This window comes from Nanorana parkeri, unplaced genomic scaffold (genome assembly GCF_000935625.1).
Source record: "Nanorana parkeri isolate BGI_ZX_2015 unplaced genomic scaffold, ASM93562v1 scaffold186, whole genome shotgun sequence".
NCBI classification, from domain to species: domain Eukaryota; kingdom Metazoa; phylum Chordata; class Amphibia; order Anura; family Dicroglossidae; genus Nanorana; species Nanorana parkeri.
This window is the reverse complement of record NW_017306454.1, coordinates 1,341,980-1,369,787: the sequence shown is the minus strand read 5'-3', so window position 1 is coordinate 1,369,787 and position 27,808 is coordinate 1,341,980. Positions and strand designations below refer to the sequence as shown.

The 27,808-nt window shown below is 42.1% G+C and overlaps 1 protein-coding gene across 1 annotated transcript; it reads left to right on the top strand.

The window, feature by feature from the left end:
- PATL2 (PAT1 homolog 2) lies at nucleotides 1-27,720 on the top strand. Its single transcript, XM_018555144.1, has 19 exons — nucleotides 1-57; nucleotides 1,635-1,737; nucleotides 3,904-4,196; nucleotides 4,614-4,685; nucleotides 5,570-5,641; nucleotides 7,254-7,415; nucleotides 8,407-8,493; nucleotides 9,514-9,683; nucleotides 10,608-10,679; nucleotides 13,339-13,477; nucleotides 15,160-15,280; nucleotides 16,220-16,317; nucleotides 17,511-17,564; nucleotides 19,548-19,696; nucleotides 22,299-22,458; nucleotides 22,905-23,045; nucleotides 25,492-25,589; nucleotides 26,773-26,922; nucleotides 27,333-27,720. The coding sequence occupies exons 1-19, from the start codon at nucleotides 34-36 to the stop codon at nucleotides 27,370-27,372; spliced, it is 2,205 nt and encodes a 734-aa protein (XP_018410646.1). The 5' UTR covers nucleotides 1-33; the 3' UTR covers nucleotides 27,373-27,720.
- The last annotated feature ends 88 nt before the right edge of the window (nucleotides 27,721-27,808 follow it).

The following is a 27,808-nucleotide window of genomic DNA, read 5'->3' as shown; positions in this document are numbered from 1 at the left end:
CTCGGGTATTTCAGCTTTGGTGAAATCTAAACAATGAATCTCAACTCCGAACAGATAGTAAGTATGTCATTTCATCAAAGGAGGCGGGGCTGGGTGAGCCACTCCTTGAATTCGCTGTGAATTCATTCAATATCCCAGCTGGAAGAAAAACAAGCTTATTCGGTAAAACGGGTTGAACTGCAATGCTGTCAGTATCCCATAGTAAATCATAAAATTAAAAAAAATCCAGTTCCACTTTAATGATGGGGTACTACAATGAAATCTACACCTTGCATAGATGACTAGAGTAAAAATCAACATTACCAAATCCCATCCCTACTTTGAGGAAGATAAACAATTACTGCTTTCTTGCCATGAACGAGAAAAACATCACCTTATCCCCAACTTGGTTCATGTGTTCTTTGACTACCAGGCAGCAAAAATGGGTTCCCCAATGTACTTGAATACAAACTATGTATAAACTATACATAAAAACAAGACTGGTTTACCTAAAGTAATTTAGAAGCAATCCTCGCTGTCCTTTTTTTCATAAATATAGAAATTAGCCACAAAGTCCTTTTTATTTCAGTTCAGCCTAACTGCCTCCTCAGGTTCAATCCCTAACCATTTTATACTCTGCTCCCCGCCGCTCCTTCTGTTGCGGAAGTAAGTTGCCTTCTCCCATTTTGCAGTGCTTGGGCCAATTACATTACGAAGGGAGTGATGTCTTACCGCTGACCCCAGGTATTTTGTTTCGGCTGTGAAAGAGGAAGGATGGAGGGTCAAGTATAGAGTTGTCAGAGAATGGAGCTTTACATATCATTTTTCCTAGCAATGTTGTCCCTTGAGATTCACAATTTTTAACAGTAGTGATATAGGGGCCAGTGGGTGGCACGCAACAGGGGATTGCACTAATCTTTGATCATCTTTTACAGCTGACTTTTTATTTTTGTTGGCAGAGTTGCTTTAAACTGTGCTCCCATGTACACAGCATAATTGAAAAAAAATAAATATATATAATCTTTAGTGCCAAGGGAGCATGCAGCTGGCTTACTTTTCCAATTAGGAAGACAAGCGGTGGGTTATGACCAGTCTCGGGGCTTCCCGATTGGTCAGGAAGCCAGGCTTCCTGGGAACAAATGAGGCTGGCTTCTTAGCCAATCGCAAAACCGGGCGGCACCTCATGGCTCGCCGCCCGGCATTTTGTTTGGTCAGGAAGCTAGGCTTCCTGGGAATAAGTGAGGCTGGCTTCTTGGCTCGCCACCCAGATTTTTGATTGGTCAGGAAGCCAGACAGCCTCGACAATTGAAGCAGTCAGTGGTTCGCTAAAACACCAGCTTCACATTCAATCGGGAAGCTGGGCAACGGGTTATTGTCCACCGCCCGGCTTCCTGATAATTGTGGCACACGGCATCTGTACTCTTATCGGCAAGTATCGAAAAAAAAATATTGGTGCTCGTACTTGATACCGAAAAACCGGTATCTGTGCATCCCTACTTTGTGGTGAAATGCACACTACAAAGTAGTGGGAGCCAGGTGACTAACCATGTTAAGGGGAAAACGTGTTTGTATCACAATAACCAAATTATAATTCACAATAGCGCATAAGAATTAATCTAATTGGTCTATTCTTTTTTTTGTGTGTATTTTTATAGCTGCCAGAGGACTTTTATCTGGCAGAAGAAAGTTTGTTGCTCGAAGAAATGGTAGAAGAGGATGACGAAATCGATCTATACAATGAAGTGACATTTGGATTAGGTAGGATTTCCCATCTAATTCATGATTGTGGATAAAAGAGAATAATAATTCTACCTTTTTTATAATGGCCAAGAATTAAACCTAAAAATCCTTCAAATCATCCAGTTATTTCACAGATAAGCTGTCTATAAACAGTGAGTAACGATCTAGAATTCTACATGTTAAAGGAAGTCTTTATAACGGAAATATGTGAGTTGCCATTTTTTAACTGCCTTCTGAAAATTCTTATTGCCCCATCTGTATTTTGACAGGCCTACTACTAGGATTTGCAGAAAATGGGTATTTGCAAGCCTACAGGTATCCTTGGTAACTTGCCTCCCCGTTGGGTAGATCCTGTAAGCGCCTCAGCAGGAATAAAGGAGATCAGTAATGTTAAGCCGAGTGTTATAATGCGTTACTGAACTTAAAACCTAACTCCAACCAATTTTCTTTTTTTTATTGGGTTTGAGATTATTGCTGTTGACTTTATTTATTGTTTACTTTACCATCTGTCCATGAGATGCCCATGCAAGAAATAGTGGTATCGTATGCCACCAGGACAGGAAGATATAGACAGCAATAAAAACATTTGTCTGAAGTTCTCCCTAACACTTCCTTAAACTACTCAAAACTGTTATTGTCTATGACCAAGTTGGTAGGGTTCCTATTACTACTTTTTCATCACTATTGGGTAAACAGACCACAATAAAAGTGAGTGTGCATTCACAAACAAGGTAACATGGAAGAAAAGGCTGTTCTGTTTTATGCCATGTTATTGAATTAACCTTTTTTTACTTTGGACTACCAGGACCAGTGATTTTGGCACTATTACTTTCTCCACCTTAGTACTCTACCCATAGTGCCCAGTGACGCTGCCTAAACCGATCCAATGGGGGGGGAATTTGGACAGAATCTGGAGCAGTGGCCCATTGCAACCAATCAGCTTCTCACTTCAGGTTGTTCAGTTAGGATTTGAAAATTAAAAAGAGAAGCTGATTGGTTGCCATTCACAGCTGCTCCAGATTTTGTCTGCTCCAGTTTTGATAAATTCCCCTCATAGTCTTTCACAAACTAGATTCAGTTATATGTTAATGGATTTCAGTTTGTCCAGTGTCCAGCCAGGGGCGTCCTGAGGCCGGGTGTCACCAGGAGCGGAGACGGGGGGACATCATCGTGCATGCGCGGTCATCTAATTGATGCAGGCGGCCATCTTTGTGATGGACGTCAGCAGAGAGAGAGGCGGGGACGTTCACCCGGTGGGATGAGGTATGCTGCCGGGTCCCTCCTCTCTCCTGATACTCGGGCTCTCTGTCCATGACCGAGTGCCAGACTTTTAGAGGAGGTGACACCAAAATGACTGTCAGTCATTTTGGAGTCACCCTGGTGCCGGCCGCACCACCCTTCTGACGCCGCTGTGTCCAGCGCCCCCTCTCTAGATCCGTCAAGCAAGAAAACCTGAGGCTCAAACCCCTCTTGGCTTTACCAAAAATAACAAAAAGTTGGTTGGACTGTAAAAAGTGCGAGGGTGATCAGGTTCCAAATTTTGTGTTTTCTGTCGGGTAGTTGTACCTGAAACAACGTATTCCCCTCAAAAAATGTACCTCGAGCCTTTCTTGCTGGTACATCCCCACCCAAATCCCAGTGGAGCAGTATAAGTAGGCTAGGCTTTGTTGGAAATTAACGGCTTGCACTGATTTGTATTACGGACATTCAGAGATGTAATATCTTTTGAGCTGTAGATGGCAGTATACTGCAATGCTAGTTTCTAGTGCTTCTTCATCTATGATCTATACAGGAAGTTATCTCTGTATGCTGTAGTCTGATGTGATGTTCTGCTAAGCAAGAAAAACTTAATTCAGCATTCCTCAAGATATCAGCGCTTCCTCTAAATACATAACCAACAGGCTTAATATGACTAATTTAGAGCGGACTTCAAGGCACTACCCCCAAAATGTATACCTTGCAAGTCCAACCTTTGGTTGATCTTGCAAAGCAGGTACTGGCCTAAAAAAAAAAAAGGCAGGCAAGCTTTTCCTGACCTGGAAAAAGCTTCCTGCTTTCTGAGACCTTTTCTAGTTCAGGGTTATAAGACGGTGTATCTCCCTTTTTTGGAGCCAATGTTCAATCAACAAGTTGTTTTTTTTTTCAATAGTTTTTGCAGAACTAACTAGATAAACTTGTTTTAAGATCATGAAGATTCTGAAGATGAAGGCACTAAAGAGGAGAACCAAAGCAAAACGTCTGATCAAAAACCCGAGCTGATTAGTGAGGACGAAGAGCCTTCTAACAAACCGTCAGAGTTGGTAGAAGAAATAAATGCTGAAACCTCCAATCAAGAGGTGGAAATCATCACCGATTCCCAGAAAGAAGCCGACCTCTCTTTAGAAATGAAGGTTCAGACAGAAAGCACAAGAATAGATGAATCTGACCTGGGAGATCCAGCGGTGATGAAGGCCTTTCACGGCCAGCCAGCTCTAGAGGTAACATTCTTTCCTTTTGGTATTTGTGATGATCCCAAAAAATTGTCTTTATCACAGGCTCATCTATTCACTGCTAGAAGGGTCACCTAACAATCTTGTGTAAGTACTACAATGCCACTGCCTACAGTCACCGTAATTGTAAATTCAGTGTAATTTTAAAGGTAACTTACAGTGGATTTTGTATACATTATATCTGTTCTAGGCAGGACTAAAGAAAGGGGAAAAGTTATTTTTTGGTTAATATGTGGTCTAACTTTTTTTTTCCCCCCCTCCTTCTTCATTACTGAAAATATCAGTATTGTTTGCTTTATTGCTGTATAATTTAAAGGGTTATGTAACAGAGGCTTCCTTTTGGTCTTTAAATCACCTTTGTTACTAGACTGCACCAGGAACATTTCTTTTTCTAATGTCTTTCAGAGTGTGGACAGCGCTGTTGTTGACAGTGGAATGGGCTCCACTTGGACAGAGTTTGATACAGACTTCGATTTGGTAAGTTTGTGTGTCGTCAAGTGCTAATTTAGTCGTTTAAACGAAAATTAGTTCCCAGACTTCTGCATTTGGCTTCTGGTTCCCTGAGCACTTCCTGTAGTGGGGAGATGTGAACAACTGAATGATAACCGACTTTAATTTTCGTAGACTAAAATTGTTTTGAATTTCGTCAACCAAAATAAAAATGTATCTGACTAAAAATACATTTTCATCAAAAGACTAAAATTAAATTTTGGTGTCAAAATTAACATGTCGATTAAGCCTATGGGGTTAGGGCTTTTCCCCATAGTTCTCCTTAGGGTAACGGGAGGACACAAACTAGTTCCCCTCCCCCGTCCGTTCAGTCAGTCAGCGCTGGACGATCGGGAGGGGGGGAATCCAGTCCCAGTTTCATTGTCACAGGTCGGCTAGAACTATGAGCATGAGTGAAAAGCACTCATAGTTCTCCTTTAAGCCTATAAAATCTGAAGGTCGACCCTAATAAGTATCCCCAATGGGTCTTCAGCCTAGTCTCATGGAAACACAAGTCCTCTACCTCCAGTGGTGTCCTGAATATTGTGGAATATTGCGTAGACCTAGAAAGTCATTATGTGGCATCTCTGCTGCATTCCCCTATGAGCCTAGGGTGGCCTCATGACTTACCCCTTTGCTTTTTTGAGGGGTTCAAATTAAGTGGGTTGAATGGTGTTGGATGTTCTTCAATCTGGAAGGGAATCATTGCGGAATTGCAGAAGGGTATCTCTGAGGGGAACAGAGATGAGGTGAGTACTACAGCAATCAGGCTACACTAAAAGGAACAACTAGCATGTTATATAGTTTTAATTTTTCCATGTTTGTAAAGGAAATACATAAGTAACATGGGAATAATTACTTTTTTCTTCCAGACCGGAATGGATTCGGGTACTTGGGAATGTTCCCCTAAAGTAAGAGCGACATTTGCTGGACAAATACTGGAGGTACAACTTGCATTGAAACATCGAGCTGTTAATGAGCCAGAATTTGCTCAAGGGCCACATTGAGAAGGGTGTAATGGGGCAAAACTACAGGAAAACCTCAGGCCCTGTAGATGAAATTTTGCTATGGAGAGCTGGAGGAGAATGTCATGTGTCCAGATAACGGTGTTGTGTTAAATCTTTTAAGTGCAATATTTTGACTTTTGCCTTCAGTATTCCTGTTACAAGTACAAGTTTATGTCTATAACCATAGCTCCCAACTGTCCATTTTTGGAGGGACTGTCCTTTTAGAACCAAATCCCTTATGTTCGGCTCTATTCCTTTTTAACGTCTTTTTGATCTAATATACAGACCTTTTATAAATAAGCACTATTTAAATTCCAAAGGTGTTTATACTGCACTAAATATTTGTATCCATCTTATTAATTATTGCATTTGTATAAGCCAGTATAATGGAAAAGGTGTTGTGAAAAAATAGCACTTGAGGATTTAACCTACCATTTTTTTTTTTTTTTTGCATATGATTTCAGTCTGTGTAACGGGGGACATGGCGGGGGGTATGTCCTTCCTCATCTATACTTTTTGTGCTAGAGTTTCTCTTTCTTACAAAGTTGAGTGATCTTATACAACATACCCTGTTTCCCCGAAAATGCTACCTACCCTGAAATTAAGACCTAGTACTATTTTGGAGAATTGCTAAAATATAAGACCTACCCCGAAAATAAGAACTAGTTGTGACCATTCCTAGGGCCAGTGGTGGCATAAGGGGGAAATAGAAGAGCCGCGGGAGAGAATCAGCGGTGCCAACTAAGCCAGCTCTAGAGAAGGGAGGCGGCACCGGAGGAAGCAGAGCCGCATAAGCCAATGCCTCTATAGCACCGGCTCCTATCACAGGCGGAGTGATACCAAATGCACTCCGCCTGTGAGGAATCTATAGTGAAAGTGCACTTTGCTTTTTCTGGCCAGCAGTTGGTTAGCAAATTTGCTCTTGGAAAGGTACGGCACACCTGATTGCCCTGATCACCATATTTTTGTACATAAATACATAAGTGTGAATTGTTGTACATTAAAAAAAAAAAGCCTAGTGTGTTTTGTTTTTTGAGCCAGAAAAAAATATATGATCGTGCCTTATTTTTGGGAAAACGCTGTAGCTTTGTATAGCGGTTCTCTAATGCGTTCTCTGGGGAGGCCCAAATTGCCCCAGGGGCTACCACTGAATTATGTACCCTAGTGTCAAAATTGCTGTTCTAAGACTACTTTTTGGCACATAACAATCCTTTTCACGCCTTGTCAATTCCCCCCCCAACTGGGCTGATAACCGATTTTCTCTTGATGCATGTTGGTGGGCAATGGTTTAATATTTTTCCAGAGTTGCAGTGTTCTTGTAAGACCCTTTTGTATGTCAGTCCTCCTATGGTTTATTCCCAAGCATGATGCAATTTATAATATTTAGCAGTCTATTTAGAAAGATTTCACTGTTCTAATGGAATTTCCTTGTAAAATGTGTGTACAGTTGTGTTAATCTTTTGTGACAACGTTTATAAATAGCCTCAATGATGGGTTTTATTTAAATTTTAAATCTACAAAAATATTGACTTTGTGCCACATAACATAGGATAAAGCTATTTTGAGAGTGATGGATAAGGCACCGTATTTGCCACCAGCAAACCTGGAGTTCCTGGGCTCCCCGATGCAACGCGGGTACATGTGTGCACAGAGGCTGAAGGGTCGCGAGATGGGCAGAATGTCCCCCAGGTCATTCCAACAGCGCTTCCAGGTAAAATATTCTGAACTAGTCGTATTGCAACGTGCCATAATCTCCATATATTTTAAGATTTGAACACGTACGCATGATTTCAGTAGTTGGTGTGCTGTGCATTTTAGAGGCATTGTACGTGCATTACCATTGTATGTCCATACTCGTTTTGCTGTAAATCTTTTTCAAAGAAGCAGCAAGCAGTGCATTGTCAAACACTCCACTGGAAACATGCACATATCAACAGGGCCTTAACCTTGGTTTTATTAGGACATACTCACCACCTTCACATTGGCACAGCCCAGCTACAAGGGCTAAACTACACAAATAACTTGATGTAGTGATCTAGTGGGGAAAAAAAGCCAAGGGATTAACATCACACTTCCAGCCAACTAAATACCCAGATAGCAAGCAATTGAGTTGCAAGTTTGAAAATGACTTGCTAAAGTATTGCAGACATGCCAAGCTTCACAATTTTGTTGCACAATTACAGCAAGTCTGCATTGCAAGTCTCCGGATCAACGTGCTTTGCAGAAGTGCTGTACACTTGCAGAGCTCTTGCTAAGACCTGCAGGACTCGTGCTGTAGACCCGCCAAGCAAATTTGCTACAAATTCAAAAAGTGTCAACTAGAACTTGTGCTGCAAGTGTTCTGCAAGCCTACAACTTGCCAGGGAATGTGTGCAGCAAGTTGGAAAGAATTCCAATTGAACCCTGCCACAAGTTTGTGGCAAGTTATCCTTGCTATCTGGGTATCTGCTGCGGCATTTAGGAGCTAAAAATGTGTATCCACAGCAAGGAAGTTGAATGGTTAGCACTGGTATATTGCTGGTGCAGTGCTGGTCTCCTGGAGTTCAGGACCAGGATTGAAACTACAGGTGTAGTAAAATAGAGAACCCTGAACTTCTTCCTAGCTTACTGTATTTTTGAGGGTCACTTTGCGATGTTCTATGTGTTACTCAGAAGTTACTATGATCTTACTCGGAAGATAACAAAATTGTGTTTGGTTTCAGCAATCTCCACTGGTGCCTCGCAGCATGCGCCCACCTTTTCCATTCACACCTCCTAGAAGAGCGGCTCCACCATTCACCCCCAATCAGGTAATGGTCAGATTTATACAATTTCTGCCGTATTTGGCGATGTGTGACCAGCTCCATGTTCATTGATACCCTGGGTAAGGTCGATCTGTACATTGTTGGATCCACTGACCTGACATAACCATATTTTAAATTCATTAAAAAAACCAAAAACCTTTTCTGTGAAGTATGGAGAGGGGGTCTGTGAGTGTGCAGACTCCTTATTACTATTAATCTGTATGCACATTAGATTAGGAAGGGGCCCAAAAAAACAGGATTCCTGGGGAAAAGTTGCCAATTATATTTTCCAGTATATCCTAAGGAACAGTTGCATAAAAGCAGCATTTTGCGATTTGGAGGGAAACTGGGGACCTTATTTGACGGAAACCTGCACTGAGAAAGAATGCTGACTGCCATTGCTTAAAGTGAAATTATGAGCAGAAAACAAAATGCTCTTTATGATGCAGTATGTCATGAACTTTAACATAGCAGTTTGGCTTTCCTCTCGTAATGTTTTATTCCTGTTGATACCTTCCTGCGTGTAGATCATTGATTTCTACTTCCTGTGAAAGGCCAAGCTGCCCAGCAAAATTGGTAGTTACAGGGGTTGGGAGAAACCATATAACACTGACGCGGGTGCTCATAAAGGTCATCTTTTGTTCATGTTGCCACATAACTGCTTGAAGGATGTTGGCCTGCATGTTGGGTTGATCCAAAGGTATCAATATTTTCTAATTTACTGTTACGGGAACAAGTATGTACATAGTTCTGACTTCACTAACTGCATGCTTGCTGCTGGTCATTAACTCCATCATGATGGTCACTGGTATAGTCTGAAAAACAGGTATCCATTTAAGGCCTTCCTGGAGCAGGTGGGTCACATTGCATGGTACATTGGTAGGAGGAGTGATCTACACCTGGTGGAGAAGAAAAGTAAAAGGTCTTACACTAAAATACCAATGTCTCTATAGCAATTGTGTGATTTGCAGATGTAATAGTGAGTACAATCTCTTTTGTGGGCTTTATTTTTTTTTTTTTCTTCAGTCTCCAGGTTTTTTGTCCCAGACGCCCTTCAGACCAATGTCTCCTAACATCAGCACCCCTGTTAGACCAATGACCCCGAAGATGGTCAGGATGCAGTTTGGTCCAATGTCTCCCAGTCCCAGCATGTCTCCATTCTTTAGCCCTCTAGGCAACACACTCCAGAGATTTAGGTAAGTTTTCAATCCTTTTAGCTGTTCATATAAGACCACGAATTTGGCAATTGATTGAGATATCTGTTATAAGTGAACAAAGGCAGTGACCATGCAGTAACATCAGCAGAGCTACATGGATTTTTCTTGTTGTAAGGATGCATTCATTCTATCAATTTTAAGCTGAACAGTCATGATTGGTGCAGTAATATGGCAGCTGGGGATCTCTTGACTCCTGTGTGTAATCGATGGAAGATCTACTTGTTTGTTAGCTCAAATCATTCACGTGCTATGTACAGTTAATATACCTTTTGCAACTTGCCTAATTTTATATAGCGAACTTATTTGGCTAGTAGGAGAGGTCACTATTAGTTTCCTACAGCTCTGTGGATCCCTACACCAATTCCATACTTGTTTGCTCATTGGGCTATAAAGGGGCACTAGAACACTGGTAAAGCTTTCTCCTCCATTAAGCTGCCAAAATACCTCCTGCCACCACCCCCAATGTCAGAAGCACTCTACAATGTAGAAGGGTACCCTAGTTGGTTAACTACCCGTATGTGTTGACTCTATTTACATAGCCACTTGCTAAAGCTCCTCCTATCATGAAAGCTGCCTAAATACTTCCTGCTCCATTCCCCATTTTAAGAAGCACTGTACAACATAGAAAGGCATTGGTTCACCAACCTGTAGGTGTACCATTTTCTTTAATGGTACATTCCTCTGACTGTGTTTACTTGCTAAAGCATCTGGTGACTGTCTGGCAGTGATGGCCCTGCCATTTTCAGGTACTTCTGGAGTGCAGGAACATCTAGGTCAGGTTCTATAGTGCGTGTGTGGTGGTCTTTAAATTGGAATTTGATTTTGTTGGAACTGGGTTTGCTTCTGTCAAAATGCTTACTTTTCACAGTAAGTACTTTTTAATTGTAGTCCTTTATTCATTAGGGTTCCTGGACATGTAACACAGCTGCATCCCCAACATCGCAGAATTCTAAGTCAACGACAACGCCCTCAAAGGTAAGACTAAAAATCTTCTAATCTGTTCTAATGCAGTTTGTCAGGGCTGCTGTGTTGGGTTGAGTTGAAGTAGTTGCATAGTTGGTGAGGTTGAAAAAAGACACGTGTGTGTGTGTGTGTGTGTGAGATGCTAGCAATTCCCATAACCCTGTATAATCTGTAAACTGAGAAACTCATCCAAGTGGTTTTTGATGCTGTTCATGTTTTTTGCTGATATAGCTATCTGCACAAATGTATTCCACATTTTACCGTTTTCACAGTAAAACAAAAAACCTTGTGCAGTTTTAAGAATATACCGTACCACCTCCAATTTCTTGTTCCCTTGAGTGTGTCTCAAAGTTTTACTGTATTTCCAATTTGCATTTCCCAAATTACCTCTAGATCTTTTTCCATCTCTGATTTTCCCCAGTGGAACCCCACAGTGTATTTTGCATGCACCTTGTTGGCTCCCATTTAAATTTTTCTAGATTGAAACTCCTCTGCCATGTTGCTGGCTACGCTTCAACTTCATCATCAAGGTCTTGTTGCAAACCTATTGCCCTACATAGCTGTGTATGGTCAGCAAACACCGGACAGTGAGCTATTTAATCTGATCTCTATCATTTATGAATAGGTTACTCAAGTGTAGAACTTTAAGAAACTAAACTCTGAAAGCTGTGCCCAAAACAAAGGCAGGCAGAGGGCAAAGGATCAATAATGCATGTGGTCTCCCTGCAGCTGATCCTTTACTGTGGGGGGGTGACTAAAGGGGTACCATAAATAAGATGAGTTAACTAACTTATTAAATCAGTGCAGAGTGATTGATGTGATTTCTCTGCACCAACTCTCTACTGATCTGGCTACACTATAGAACTTTTGCTTGTAGTGTTTACTGTACCCTTCTGAAATCTTCATGACTTTTTATGAAATCGTGCAGAAGATGGAGTTATAACTCAGTGGTTTTTATGGTTTTTAAAAAAAAAAAAAATATTAGTCAAATGTTTAAGCTGTTTCAAATGTTGAAAGTTTTTTTTTTTTTTTTTTTTTTTTTTTTTTTTGCATTTTATAGAATCCAATGGCCCCCTGAGCACTGGCCCTCATGTTTTGGGGTTGCTCCTTTTTCTTGTCCCATGGAGCTGTGTGTGTGCAAGCTGTGTGTTTTTCCACAAACACACAAGCCTAGCAAGCAAGACACTTCCTCCCCCTTCCTCCTTCATCCCTTCTCCACCCAGTAGATGGACAGCTGTTGGAAAAGTCTGCCCCTTGTGATGTTTTACTGGACTGTAAGCTGAGGGGGATATGGAAGAGAGAGTTGGAGCTGTTCCAAAACATGACTAAGAGCTTGGGCAAAAGCATAAAGAAATACTTTGCTGGGCAATGTATATTTCTGTGTTCTGAATCTGTTATTGAAAACCAGTTTTTAAGAGTATAATACTACTTTAAAATAATGCTTTCAGTCCCCATTCATTCATTGGGTATGCGCTTTGCGTTGTCATTTTTATTAGCACCCTTAAAGCACCTACATGGCAAGATGCCTCTTAACACAAATAGTTGCCTCAGAGTGGAAAAACAAAAATGAGGAGCGGGGGGGATTGAACTGTACTGGGAGAAAAATTAGGTGACTACATTTTCATCGAAGTATGAGGACCCACTAAAATGGGCACGCTCCACACAACAGCCTAAAAGACACATAAGTGTGAAGGGACCTTAATGACTGCAAGCAGTCTAGGACCAGAAACTGCAAAGTAGTCCTACAGAATTGTATTCCCTAAATTGCTTCACAGCATGGGTGAGGTTTTTTTTAGGGTTGCACAGATACTTTTCGAGTACCAGTGCAGATACTTGGCATTTTCATGAGAACTACCAGGGTTGCAGCTGGGACCTGGCTCTGGCACTCCACCACTGTCCTGAAATCTTTAGTCTGTATTGTTTTAGAAAAACCGTCACATGACGATAAACAAAAATCTATCAGTACTTGTACTCGGCAAGTATCAGTACTCATACTCGCAAAACTGGTATCTGTGCATCCCTTTATATTTATAAAAACAACATCGTACATTAAAACAAATGTACAAATCCCAGGAGCTCCGTGTGCTCCTTACAAATGACAGCTGCCTCCTAATTTTTGAATTTTTCTCTAGTGTAGTCTTGGAGCTGGAAATGTATAGGTACTTGTACCGAGTACTGTACTTGGTATCTGTGCAACCCTAGTTTTTATGGTGTTATGCAGTGTCTTAATTTCTTTTAAAAGAATACCGTGTACATTTATCGAAGTTAATGTCATCCAACCACAAAACCTTGTTCAAACTGAGGAATAGCTAGGATGATTTATTTTTTTTGTAACCCATTATGGACTGTTCAAGCAGTGTCTAAATGGGCCCTTGCCTATCGATATTTGTAGGATGCCCATTACTAGAAAGTGTAGCAAGGATGCTTAACTTTTTTTAAAATGTCTGTTTGGAGGCTGTCCAATAAATCACTTTGTAACCCAATCCAGTCCTTGCTCTCTAAAGTTGTTTGATCCGGCGATTTACAGTATTGTGACAAAATTGAATCTTTAATTTGTGAAGTTTGGTTCCCAGTCTGGCGATTGAAGGTTTCACCACACAACCTTCAGTATTGGTAATATAGGCCATCCAATATGATCTTCTCTAGCTGTAAAATCTTTTTTCTTTTCCAGCTCTAGCCGTAAGCAGTGGGATAGCAGATCTGATCCTTATGCGAGTTTGATGTCTCTGAAGGAGAAGGAATGGGTGATCAAACTGCAAATGATCCAGCTACAAAGTGAAAACCCGCATCTAGATGACTATTACTACCAGGTGAAGATGACGATTTTAACAGCCAATTCCACCCAGACTTGCTATTGCAGTTTTGAAAAATCAACAGAGTTGTGTCCCCTGCCAACATTTTTACACTACGCAAGGGATCGTATTTCTCAGTTTTGGCCATCTGCTCCAGTCAATTACAAATCGCATGCAGTATAGCTTAGTAGCTTGTGCTGGTTCCTGTAATATATAAAGAAACACTGAAAGTGAGGCCTGGCCAAACCATTTGATTTTGTTGAATTTGCTGAAGTATTGGAATTTTTTGGTAGCCATGCAGTTGGTGGTAACTTTGGTAGCTTGGCATAATGCTGCAAAATGCACTTTATGAAAAATGAGAGAACTTGTTTTATTCTGAGAGATGAATTGGAGTATGCCTGTAGAGGCTTTTTGGAAGGTTTTAGACAACCCTAGTGCCAGGAAATAAAAAATAATTCTTGCTTAAGATGCCCATACACCTTTTAGTTAGCGGTTTCATCTGATCGGCTAGTTGATGGGAAGTGCACAACCGCAATTGCACTGTACAACCGGCTTCATCTTTCAGGCAGACTAGAAAACTTTGTCAAGTTGGGGAAAAAAATTAACGGATCAGTGGCGTTTCCGTACAACAAAAATTGGAAGATGAAAACTGCACATGCGCTATACCAACATGCGCTATACCAACGTCTGTTCTGTCCATCTACAAAATTCGGACAGTTAGTAGTGATGCCGCGCGATAATCACAAACTACATTGGCCTGTGCATGATGGGCTATTCAAATAAAAATTGAATGAGGGTGCGATGTCTGGACCAAAAAAGTTGTTCAATGGTTGTAAGGTGTCTGGCCACCTTTTAGCTAGGGTCGCCTGGCCACGATGAGGAGTGCTTATAAACCTAGGACTGTCTCCTCTGACTGTTTAAATTGGGTAAAGTTAACTAAATGTCTCTAGGCAAAACACATGTGGACAGTCCATGTTCTTGTGCTCAATTTTTATTTTTTTAAAGGCCAAGTAGATTTTCTGCAAGTACAGGAAATACCAGTTGGTTTTGCCAGAAATCCAGCATCTTTGTTACTTGCGTTCACGGAAATGAAATATCTGCTTTCACAGCCATCTCCTGTGAACTACAAAACCTTTGATCCTTCAATAATGGAGAGGAGGGGGTATTTTTGTAGTCCAGATTAGGAGAGCAGACTAGAGTTAATATGCTACTACAAAAATAACAGTGGTGTAAATTAGTGTTGTCTTGTCACCCTAGGACAGGAAATTTGCTACTGGTATAATCGCCAGGTAAAAATTAAGAGGGGGGAAAAGTGCAGCCAGGGCTCCCACAAGGCCACCCGAGGCTCGGCCTCGAGGTGGCAGGGACTCCTATTGCCCCACACTTGGGACATGAAGTTCTGTGTGCCAGGCAGGTGGTTGTTTTCTACTTTTAGCCCTTTTTTGGGCTTGCAGAGCAAAATGTACAGTGCAGGCTGCTCGCCCATCCCCCCCAAACCTGGCCTTGGGGCAGCAGAGCGATTAAATCCAGCCCTGAAAGACCATGATATTGCTATGGTAGGTTTGCTATAGTTGTCCTTGAAATGCCCATATGATTAAATGGCAGAGATATGATTGTAAACAGTGTTTTTTACATCAGTCATTATTTTTTTTTTTGTCCTTTTTTTGGGGGGGATTGAAAATGTTAATGAACATATGCAGACTTACTACGAGAGGCTGGAGCGGCGGTTGGCTGAGGAAGAACTTTTGGGTGAACGCAAAAAGAAGGAACCTCCTAAACTTGTTACGCCTTATATCCAGAAAGCAGAAACCTATGAATCTGGTATGATGCTTATAAACATGCCTGGTTGTGTTTTTTGTTGTTGTTGTTTTCTTGTCTATTAAGAGATGCAGTATGTGGGCAAATCCATAAACCGTCCAAATGAGAGCTGGGCAATGGCAAACAGGCTTAATGTGAGCAAAACTAGGGGCTGCCTGCCAGGACCGGATTAAGAGCATCACATGCCTGGTGCTGAGGATTTTGGTGGGCCTTTTTATGAAAATGGCAACAGTCAACGGGCCCCTCTTCCTCCTGTCTGCGCTGTGATTTTGTAGTCAGTGGTGGAGAACCAGGGCCCGATTGCAGCTGCAACCCTAGTCGACCTGCCACTGACTCCAAGCTGTAGAGAGACTAAATCTTAGCAAGACATTATACAGCAATGCAGAATACCGCCAACTATAGAGGACTACAAATCCCAGCAATAAATGATACAGCACTGCAGAATACAATCGGCTATAGAGGACTACAAATCCCAGCAATACTTTATACAGCAATGCAGAATAATATGAAGCTTCATACTGTGTTGCTCCAGGTTCACGGCCTGTTGTCTACAGGGTCTTAGAGAGCTGTGCGGGGGTTCTGAGGGGCCAGTGAGGCTAGTGCCTGCAGCCGCAGCAGATGTGGCTGTCTGCTCAGGCACATCAGTGGGCCCTCTGATATGCCTGAATAGAGGGCCGCCGCGGCATGGCCAGCTTGGCCCGGCTGCAACTCAGTGTCGGCCTATTTGCAGGGGCTCCACCCGCCCCTTTTGTTAATCCGGCTCTGCTGCCTGCAGCCAGAAGGACCAATGTACGAAGCTCACACCAGGTGAGGCCAAAACCCTACCTGACCCAATTGGTTTATGCATTATGAAAACCAACTCTATGCTGATGTTATAACAGGAGAGGATATGCTGGGTCTTTACAACTCCTTTTTAGCTTTTTTCCTTATTTCTTTTTTTAGTGGTTCACTTTGAAGGTTCTCTTGGACAGGTGGCAGTTTCAACCTGCTACAGTCCTAGGAGAGCGATAGATGCCATTTCCTATGTAATGCCAGATGAGGCAAGTATACTTGACATGCTTTTATTGATGTGAATTGTAAAAGTACGCAAAAGTTAGCTGGACTCTTAACTTAATTTGCTACCTATGATATATATATATAGTGTTATTATATATTAGTGTTATTTTCAATGATGTACAGAATAGGGGGCAGTCATAGTTGCTTATTACATTTCATAGGCTCCTCTTTTCTGACCCATGGTTTTGGTTTTACTGGTGCTTGTCGCCTTTACTCCGGTGATGCCTATAGATTTTTGTATTGCAGATTATCTTTTAAGGTTCTAATCGTTTGCCAGAGTTTATTATTTATATAGCGCAGACAATTTACATACTTTACATAGTTGTACATTCAAATCAGTCCCTACCCTCAAGGAGCTTACAATCTAAGGTCCCTATCTCGCATGCATACATAGAGGGCCAACTTAGAGAGGAGCCAATTAACCTACCTGTCTACATGTCTTTGGAGTGTGGGAGGAAACCGGAGTACCCGGAGGAAACCCACGCAAGCACAGGGAGAACATGCAAACTCCTTGCAGATAGTGACCTGGCTGGGATTCGAACCGGGGACCCCCAGTGCTGCAAGGCAGAGGCGCTAACCACTACGCCACTGTGCTGCCCAGAGTTCGGCTGCTTACACAGCCAAATGTACATTTAAAGGGTTAATTGTCAAAACAGACCTGCCATTGCTGCCTTGTTCTTAAAAGAGAATTATAGCCGAACCTTTTTTGGCTTTAGTTCTCTTTTTGGTCACAGGAGTAAATGTATTAATGTAATCTCTGACCCATAGTCAGCAGCACCAGAGGCGAGGGGGCAATCTCTGCGGAGAGTGGTGATTGACACTAACATCGCTACTATTCTAAGATCGATCCTGTGATGGACTACAATCTCACGTTTAGTCTACTAATTTCTATTGAGATTGTAGACCATCACGGGACCGAGCTTGGAGCGGTGACTACTCTACAACACGCACACCATGGGGAACAGAAGTAGCCACCCTCCAGAAGGAAGTGCAGTGTTGGCACCAATTCAGAGATGATTGGAGGATCTACAGCCGAGTGATACACAAATAAGATGCATTACTGTTAATAGTTAGGGACTTGTATGTATTTTTAAGATTTAACTCCTGAGTTTAGTGTTACTTTAATTTGCATATGACTTTGTGAAAGAAGTAATAATCCTTTGGCATTTTTCTTCAGGATATTAAAGCCCTTGGTTACCAGAGGGTGAGGGTCCTCCGACACATTGAAAAGGCTAGTCCAATTATTTTGTAAAAAATTTTTTTCCTGTGTATTCTGTTTTAAAATGCTAAATTCAATTCAGTCTGTGTGTATATTTCCCCAGTCATCTTCCAGGACAGCCATCGAGATATAGGCTCCGCCTGCCTGCAACAGGAAACACATCACCCACATTAAATAGACTCCTCCTTCCATCCCAAGTCAGTTTTTTGTGTGTTTCCGCCGGCTACACAGGGACATCGTAATGTTTGTTATTTTTAGGGCTCATGTTTGTTTGCCTTTGGGCTGAGCCTTACCCTGCTTCCCTTGGTGTGTATCCAGGTGGCATCCGTGGTTGGATGAAGGAGGGGATACTTTTGTGCATGGGGTAGCCTTCGGTCCTAGAGGTTACTGACTTTGGATGGAAGGAGGAGTCTATTTATTTAATGTGGGTGATGTGTTTCCTGTTGCAGGCAGGCGGAGCCTATATCTCGATGGCTGTCCTGGAAGATTCCTGGAAACAGAGTTATCAGGTAATCAACTCATGTTTTAGTTTTCTGCAATAGCGTTTCGGTAAAAAGGTAATGTATAGACTTACATTTTTTTGTAAGTGGCATTTATTGTGGTAATGTAGAGGTGTAGTGATGGGGTATGTGTACATTTTCATGACTTACATTTGCACGCTTTATTAATTAAAACATTTATTTTTATTTTTTTATTAGGCCCGAATCTGAGAAATTTAGAATTTTCTCCACAGGAAATTCAGTCTGACACTGTGTAAAGCAGGCTCTAAACAGCTGCTTTACAGTGTGCTTTTACACACCATACACTGTCCAGGGGGGGTTGCCACTATGAATTCTAATGAATGGGGGGGCTCAGTTGTAATATACACAGAATGCTTGCAGAGGTGGCCATTTCCATGCAGCTAGGAAGAGGAAAGCTAACAAAAAACGAAGTTTCTATATTCATGTACAGCAACTGCATATGCCTGCCTTATGTACACTCGGTGTACATTTGCCTGGCATATGTTTTTAAAAATACCTCTGCAAAGGTGGACATGGGCTTTAAGATGCATGAGAAAGATGCATTAGATGTAAATAATTTCAGTGTATGTTAGTATTTGAAACCCTTGTTTGTAGGTCTGATTTGTAATTGCTTACAAACTGTATGTGAATACATGGGAGCAGCTCCTTGTATGCACAGGCTTTACACCCTTCTCATCTGTCAGACTGTTTGGTGGTCAGACTATGGCCAGTAGGAGTATCTTGTATCAGCGGGAGTGAAATTCCCCAACATGTGGGGGGCATAAAAAAAGCCCCTGTGTCAGCACTTCGTTGGATGTAAAATACCCCTGTATCTGTGGGACTAAATGTACCTTTCAGTGGGAGGAATAAATGCCCCAGACATCCTCCATGGCTCATACCTCCTTGTAGGTTCTATGTCCCTTGCCACTCCTCATTGTGATGCCACAGCCGGGACAATATAGGCACCATCGGGCAAGAGATCTCTCCACCCGATAGTGCCTGTGAGGTTGCTGGGTGCCTGTAAGATACCCATTGCTTGAACCAGTGCCCAGTATGCTCAGCAGCTGCAAGCCCTTCCCATTGAGGAGGCCTCTTCGTAGTAACCCGCTGCTCTTCATTTGGGGACTGCTGCATTAAAGTCTTCAAAGTTGTTTGAAGCTTTGTAAAATTTTGCAAAAGCTTGCAGGCCTTAAAAACCTGCCTGCAAATGTTCAATTTTAAAACATTTAAATTCCACTAACGCATCCTATTTCACTAATACACTGTTACCTGCCTATGCATGCTTCTGTAGAATGTACACGGAGCTGTGCGTGCTCAGCTCTGTGAAACCAAAAGGGTGATTGCCATTTTCAGTATTCATTATCAATGTTTTAAAATGACTATTCAGTATTTGTAATGTATTTTGAGCTCGTACTCCAAGGTGTCATTTTGTGCCGCTGGTAAACCATGCATATGTGTCTTGGAGAAGGGTCATTTTTTTTTTTCTCGGTTTCAGCTCTTTATAAGGTTGCTGGAAGTGGAGGAGGTAGAAAGGAAAATGCCTCAAATGCCTGAAGACCAACACATCCGCTACCAACAAAAACAGAACTACAAAGTGCAAAGCATCTATGAAGCGCTGAAGATTGGATTGTGCAGCTGGGAAGAGTGAGTTCTGAGTGCAATTTCTTGCCTCCCCTTCCAAGTGTAATGTAATCCATTTCTTTTATCCACAGGATTGTACAAGGTGTTATTATTTTTTAGCAGCACAATTTGCCTTATGAGCATCAACCAAATGGGAATATCCAGTCTTGGAATTTCAAAGCAGCATATACAAATGTGTGTGCAGGGCCATCTTTAATGCTGGGCAAAAGCGGTAGTTGTCCCAGGCCCAGTCATTGTTGTGGGTCCTAAGCAGCTGCTCCTTGAGCCTGCAAAACATACACAAGTGGCACCATTCTGTTTACTATGCTATCAGTATTGTATATTATTGCTACGCCCCTGACCCTCGAGATCACGTCTCCCTCTGACGTCTCCCCCGATCTGCTCGGCAGTAGGAGAATGTTTTGCAAAATTGCATGACGGGTGGGGAGTGGCGGATAGGAGGCGTAGAGGGGCCAAGAAAATGTTTTGTCCAAGCAATATTAGACAACCCTGCGCGTGTGTAAAGCCAATCTCCTGGCACATTTGTAGAGCAAAGCTCTGTGCTTCACAAATGTTCGTAGTTTGCTTGCTTAAGCAAAAAGTGCTGTAAGGAGTAGAGCTTGCTTTCATGACTACCATCTACTGCTATTATTGATCTCTACAGCATTATCCAGAAGACACCATGGCTTGCATTGTAGGAATTGCTCGTAGACTGTGGCAGTTTCTGTATAACAGAATGGACTTTCATTTTTGTACATTTTTTCTCTCTATGTCTAAGACCATATTATATAGCACAGACAACTTGCCCACTGCTAAGCATACTGTAGATTCACATCAGTCCCTGTCCACGAGGGGTGCGGCCCCCAGTGCTGCAAGGCAGAAGTGGCAATCGCTTAAGAGAATTCTCAGGATTCCTGCAGGGTTTTTGAGGAACTAAAACCTGTTTCTTAAAAACTCTACCTTGCTCTACAAATGCATTTGCATGTCTTTATAAATATCAGCAGATTTACAGATACACCTTGTGTGATTGGATTTGTACTTTGCCAGTTAGTGGGATGGTGCTAACGAATACTACTACCGTTCATATCAGAAGTGACGGTACTGTGTACCTGTGTCTCCATGCCTGGAGTGAAACTGCTGACCTTACTATTGTAAATATTCTTCCTACTACCGGCTCTCCGGTAATAAACGTTATCTTGTTCAAAAGACCATTACGTGTGATTCCCTCTGTGAAGCCGCTACACCCTAAACCCGCTTGCATGTGGCTGTCCTCATTGTTGGATTTCTGCGCTCTATTTTTTTTCTTTGCATGAAGCCATAATTGGGGTTCCTTGAATCTGAAAAGCTTAGGTTGTTTTTACTGGGCTTCTAAACTTTAATCAGGGAGGAAACCTTGCTTGCCGGCTAACAATTTAAGCATGCATTTTGTAGCAACCCTGCCTTCTCTGTCTTTTACCAAATTTAGTGTGCTTATTGCTGAACTGCAACCAGCCCGAGCATGTATATTTCAATGTTCTGCAGGTTTTCCCTAAGGCTGGCCCATACACTGCTCTATTTTTCTTGGTCAACCCAATGCGCTCAACGGAAAAAAAAAGAAGCAGATTTCTCCAACACTGAGTGTCCAAGGTATCTCCGCTGCTTGCATTGTATTCTGACATTGGCCACCGGCCATTGCCAGATTACCCGACCAGAGGCGGCAGCTCATTAGCTGCCGGCTCTGGTCGTACGAAGATTTTCCAGCCAGCTTCTTTGACGCCGAAAGGGTGCCGACAGCGGCAGGCACTGTGCGAAATTTGCAGTGTATGGGTACCTTAAGTCTGGTGGGTTAATTAATTCCACATGTTACTAGGAGGGGGCTCCAGCATAGTGTAGGAGGGTTATTATGAATATTTATCGTGACTCAACCAATCCCTGAGGAGGTAACTCATAGGTATGGCTGAGATGATGAATATGTGGGGTACCACATTCCAGAAGGCTCTCTTCCCTTGGGGGAGGCCCAAGTGTGGATGTGTTGTCGGGCCTGGCCTCTACATGAACCATGTGCTGGGGCCTCTGGGGTGTGTTACTTCTGGAGTGAATACCTGATGGAAGCTGGGCTGGAAAAGCTGAAGTGTTGCAGAGGAGCTGGGTAGAAGCTGCTGTCTGGACATTCATCACCTTTTGGATCCAGGCATCATACAGGGGTAACAGAAGCCATTTGGTGCACTACAAGGACTGACTGCTTTTTACAGGGTCATAGATATACCTGGCTGCTCTATCAGTATTTTTGGAGGATGCTCTTATAGGACCTGATGCTGTTGCAGTTTCAGATATTCTATCCTCCCGTTAGGTTTGTGCTTTTGGGTATCCTGCATCCCTAAACCCTCTCGAGTTAAAATTTTTTGGCTTTACAATAAATTGTAAAAAGACCCTTAAGCTGGCCATACACTAGTAGATTTCAAAATGAACGTTTGTACAGAAGATCTTTCTTTGCCATCTGATAATGTCATTAAGACACTTGACGAATGTCGATCGAAATTTCGTCCCACAAATGTATTTCAGGAACTGCTGAGCCATTTGTGTAATGAGTATGTATCTGTGTAGAACTTGCATGACCACAAAATATAATAAACTTCATTTTCTTTAGTGAATCAGAGGATGAGTTTCTGCAGATTCTTCAGGTTGGGAAGGGGAAGAAGTTAGTTGCTCGGCTCCTTCAGTTCCTCCACAGCGAACAGGCGGTGGAAATCCTATTGACTGTTGTACAGCATTTGTCCTACCTCATAAACAATGACACCACTGAAAAGGTAAAAATGTGGGGTTTGGCTAATTGCCAAATGGGTATTATGTGGCACTGTTACTGTCTGTACTGTACAAGTACTAAGAATGGAGATTACGGGAAATATAAGGGTACAAGCTTTCTTCTCCAGTGGAAGTCATGTGTCTGCTTACCTGCCAGGAGTAGGAAAGGCTTGGAATCTTTATCATGTATCTTTATTGTCTGCATGCTATTGATAAGGTGTTTTTGTTTTTTTTTCTTCGCTTTACTTTTGTGAAGTTTGTTTGGTTTAACTTTTTATTTTTTTTGGCATATATAGTACACAGTATTGGATGCCAAATATAGTGACTATACAGGGCTTTAACTATTAGGTGGAACATAAAATGTTGCACTTTACTGAGAGAATTTCCTTGTAGCCCAGGGGAAAAAAGGGTTGATGGTCTGCCACATAAATGAATCGCTTCTATTTTGCAGTCCCTTCCAGTACTCTACAGACCTCTGACATCTATAGTTAATGGGCTGCCATTCACTGAGCTGATCCGAGTAATTCAAGAACTTACCAGGCCTTTGCCGGAGAGCCTAGATTTGCCACTCACGTTAGCATTCCAGAACCAGGTATTTGAGAATTTTTTAGTTTTTCTGCTATTGGAGTACTGACAACATTTTACTTTCTGTAACACTGTCTATAAAGCTGAAACATTCATGCAATAATCTGAAAATGTGACCAATAACTTCCATTTGACCTGTGTAATCGGGGACCACACATGGTGCATGTTTTTTCACACTTAAAGCTATGTCCAGGTATTCCCCAAATGTATCACCAAACCTCTCTGCTCCTCTAGAGCATGCCCCAGCATTTTTTTTTTTTCTGTAGCAAGAAACTGCTTACTTCCTGTTGCATCATCACCATGCTGCCAAAATTCTCGCAGGGATCGCTTGCTAGGAGGTCGGTTCCTATTGTCATAGACCTGGCTTTAAATCTACATCGTCCATGATTCTTCTCCCCATACAGTGTGTGAGCAGGCCCTTGAGAATCAGGGCAGCAGCATTGTTTACCTGGAATGGAAATCCATTAAAATTTTTGCACTTGGGGAGTGGAACAGAGAGGTAGCATCCTGAAGTCCCACAGTCAGGGCTGACGAGACTGCATGGGATTTCATTGCAGCAAAGGCAGTGTGCTTTCAGATTAGAAGTTAGAACCACAACAAATTTCTGAAAGATCAATTTTTAAGAAATGGCACAAAGTAGGGATGCACCGATACCACTTTTTTGGGTCTGAGTACGAGTACCGATACTTTTTTTTTTTAGTACTCGCCGATACCAATTACCGATACTTTTTTTTAAAGGAGCAGATATAACTTTTTTTTATGCCATCCTGTGCCCAGTCCACACCTGTAGTGTGGCACAGTTATATCTAATTCTGCATACCTGGCTGTATATTACATTTTTTAATGTATAATATACAGCCAGGGATGCAGAATTAGATATAACTGTGCCACACTACAGGTGTGGGCTGGGCACAGGATGGCATAAAAAAAAGTTATATTTGCCTGCTGTAATGCAATTAGTAATTGCATTACAGCAGGCAAATATAACTTTTTTTTATGCCATCCTGTGCCCAGTCCACCCCTGTAGTGTGGCACAGTTATATCTAATTCTGCATACCTGGCTGTATATTACATTTTTTAATGTATAATATACAGCCAGGGATGCAGAATTAGATATAACTGTGCCACACTACAGGTGTGGGCTGGGCACAGGATGGCATAAAAAAAAGTTATATTTGCCTGCTGTAATGCAATTAGTAATTGCATTACAGCAGGCAAATATAACTTTTTTTTTTTATGCCATCCTGTTTTTTATGCTGAACATGTGCTCTGCCTCATCCAAATAGAATAGCAAGCAGTAGTGCATTTTTTAAAAATTTATAAACCTACAGCAGCCAAATATAACTTTTGAGGCCATCCTGTGCCCACCCCCCATCCTGTGCCCAGCCCCAGCAGTGCTGCTAACCTTCTTCTCCGTCGTCTCCGTCTGCTTCATCCCCTCGTGTCACAGCCTAGTCATCTGTCAATGCCGGCCTCTTCTCACGCTGATTGGCCGATTGGATGATTGACAGGCTTCCCCACCAATCACGAGTGAGGACAGAGGAATTGCCTCTTCTCACGCTGATTGGCCGATTGGATGATTGACAGGCTTCCCCACCAATCACGAGTGAGGACAGAGGAATTGAAGGCGGAGTCTGCTTTCGGCCGTTCGCCCGTGGAGAAGGAGATCGCGGCCATCTTGCATGAATGCAGACGTGGTCCTGTGTGCTGTGTGCGGCGGTGGAAGATGGCGGACACAGGTACTCGTTTTGGACATCAGAGCATTTGCACGAGTACGAGTACCCATGCAAATACTCGGTATCGCGGCCGATACCGATGCTTGTATCGGTGCATCCCTAGTAAAAAGTGTAAGTATTGCAGAGCTTTTACTGCATGTCTGAATGTATCAAGTCTTTTTCTGTTAGGCATTTTAGTACTTTGTTGCTGTTGGTAATGTTTCCTTTTAGTTTTCCCTGGCACTGAAATTAAAGGCCCTATCTGGATTTGTAGAATAAGTCCAAAATGGTGGTCTTCCATTTTCTGTTTCCTTTAAAGTATTTGTAAAAAGAAACATATTTGTTGGTGTGTGTGGGGTGGAGTCTGAAAGTGTTAAAAGCCTTTCCACGTCTTCCTTTTTGTCTGTGTCCCGCTGGATTTTTTTTTAACGGTTTTGGTTTTACGTACACTTAACTCTTCACGTCCACAATACAACTCCAAATGTAAAATGTCCCTTGCTGGGAGAACATTAACTTAACAGCAGGGAACTTAGAATGTGCAGCTGTGTGTTTGTTTTTCCTAGTTCTGCCCTGTCGAACAGACAAATTTTTAGTCAGAGGGTTAATGTTGCGTTAACGGACACTGCTAAACTTGGTCTCTGCAATCATAAAAGGGTCAAATGATTCTTGATTTGTGGATTATCAATGTAAAACTACTTTGCTTCTGTGAAAATTGTTTCTTTTGCCCTTTTTATCTAGTTTGGAATCTCCCTGTTGTATGCATTACTGAGCCATGGAGAGAGCCTCTTGTCTTCTGATACACCAATGGAGCCGTGCATTGGGGACTTTGAAAAATGGTAATGAGTTTCTACGAAGTTGCTGTCCTTGTGTAACCCTGTGGGGCACTTCTTTTTGCTGCGTCTTTACATATACTCCAAGGGCTAGTGTACCCTATAGTGATTTAGTTATAGATGGGTACTGGTGATTGGCAAGGCTTGCTGCCTACTCCCATCTTCTGGTGACTGCAATGGTGAGAACTTTCTACTGTGGGTTCTAGAGCTGCTCATTCCCAACTATAAAAAGAGGACTGTGTTTCCTGGCTGCAATATTTTTCAATATTTTTTTATTAAAGCCAGAAAAATCTGAATCATTTTTTACAATTTGTTGAATTGAGATGATAAGCTGTGTATCTGAGGTCTTGCTGCTCAGGTCTCAAAAAATATATGGATGAAACTGGTGGGGTTTTTGTAAACCCCCAATATCCATTCTAGAGCACCATAAATTCTTGTTGAGCCTAAGCTTTAGGGCTCATTCACACGAGAAAAGGCCGGCACGTACAGGTCCATGCTGCGTGCACGGCCGTATCGGGCAGCTCCCGGGAAGGACAGGTGCTGCGTGTGATTAGTATGCAGGCCCTGTTCTTCTTTTTTTTTTTTTTCTTTTTTTTTTTATGGGAGTACGTGGCCATATGCCACCCTACTCTCAACCCAAGTGCAGGTCTGTACACGTGTCCTGGCTCGGACGAAGAACAGGATCCATCTTGTCGGCATAAGAGTACGGACACCAGCACAGACGTGTAGGGCGGCGTACGGCCGCATGCTCCCATGGAGAAGCACCTGTCCTTCCTGGGAGCTGCCCGATATGGCTGTGCACAACGCTGTATTTGACGGCCTTTTTTTGTGTGAATGAGGCATTCAGGTAAACTTAAAAAAGAAAAAACAATTCTGCACTTGGTAGAAGGGAGTCTTTGAAAGGTTGCAGCCACCAATGTTTCTGAATATTGTGTAAATTCTATGGCATACTAAACAAAACTGTTTGTGGCCACGGAGAACCAGAAACTGGTGAACTTGCTAAGGGCTTTCATCATTTTCCAAATTCAAAGAACTATTGGAAACGCACAATCTCTGTATTTTCGTTGCTTTCCTTTTTGCTTTTTTTTTATCTGGCTTTAAACAAACACTCTGTAGCTCAAAGTACAAACCTTTTCTATTTGTTTTCTTGGAATGTGAACAGTTTCCATTTTTGTCTCTTAATCCTCAGGACAGATACAGTGTTCCTTGTAGCAAAGGAGCTCTCTCATGTCTCCAAATCCTCCATGGTGGAGCCGCTTTTCCTCCCAAGCAATTTGCTTTCCTTATTTTGCCGTTATCTGGACAAGCAGACTATTCATAAACTAGAGGACAAAATGGAGTAAGTTGCTTTAGATTTCCAATGTGGTGACGGTTTGGAGCCCCAAAAGGGGGCGATTTGTGTGCTATATTTATAGTCACAATTATATATTAGTCACAATTTTAAGTAGGTATCTAGAACAGGGCAGAAACAAAAAGGAGCAAGAAGCGCGACGACCTAGCGCAGATAAAAGTTGGTAGAGCGGAGGGGTGAAGAATGTGTGAGATGATTGTACTCGCATGTAATCGGGTGTATCTGAGCTTTGGGAGTTGGGGGGGTCTCTTTTGAGGTGGTGCGATGCTTGATATGTCGAACTTCAGGTGGCGACTTCCAATATGGTGACATGGAGATCCAACAGTTGGATAAAATATAGGCCAACTGTTGTGAAAAATTTTATTCTAACTCAATTAATTTCCTGTTCTTTCCCCTAGATGTCCTACTGCACCCCCCTACGCTGTTGTGCCTTCATGAAAGATGAATAAAAAATGAAGAGCTCAGCCTTTGCTTCGCTCACCATGAACTGGTGTGTGTGGAGCTTCCGTTTTTGGAAATTTAAATATTTAATCCTGTTTTAAAGGAAGTTTTTGCTTTTGTTTCGTCAAACTGATGTGACTTTCCAACTTGAAGGAGCATGAGCAGGAGGGCCGAGAGGCTGTGCTGTGTTCCCTTTTGTGCTTGGAATAATTGCAAGAAAATAAATATTGATGTAAAAAATATGGGGGGTATAAATAATGAATGTAATTTATATTTTTGTTTGTGAATTTTGCACAGCATTCACTTATGCCATGTACAGCACTTGCAAAATAAATGAAAAGAAAGGGTCTGTGTGTGGTGGTAATGTTTTTTTTGTCCGAAATAGTTGTGCAGGGGCTCCTTAAGGTTCATTTTTTTTTTTTTTTGCAGTTCA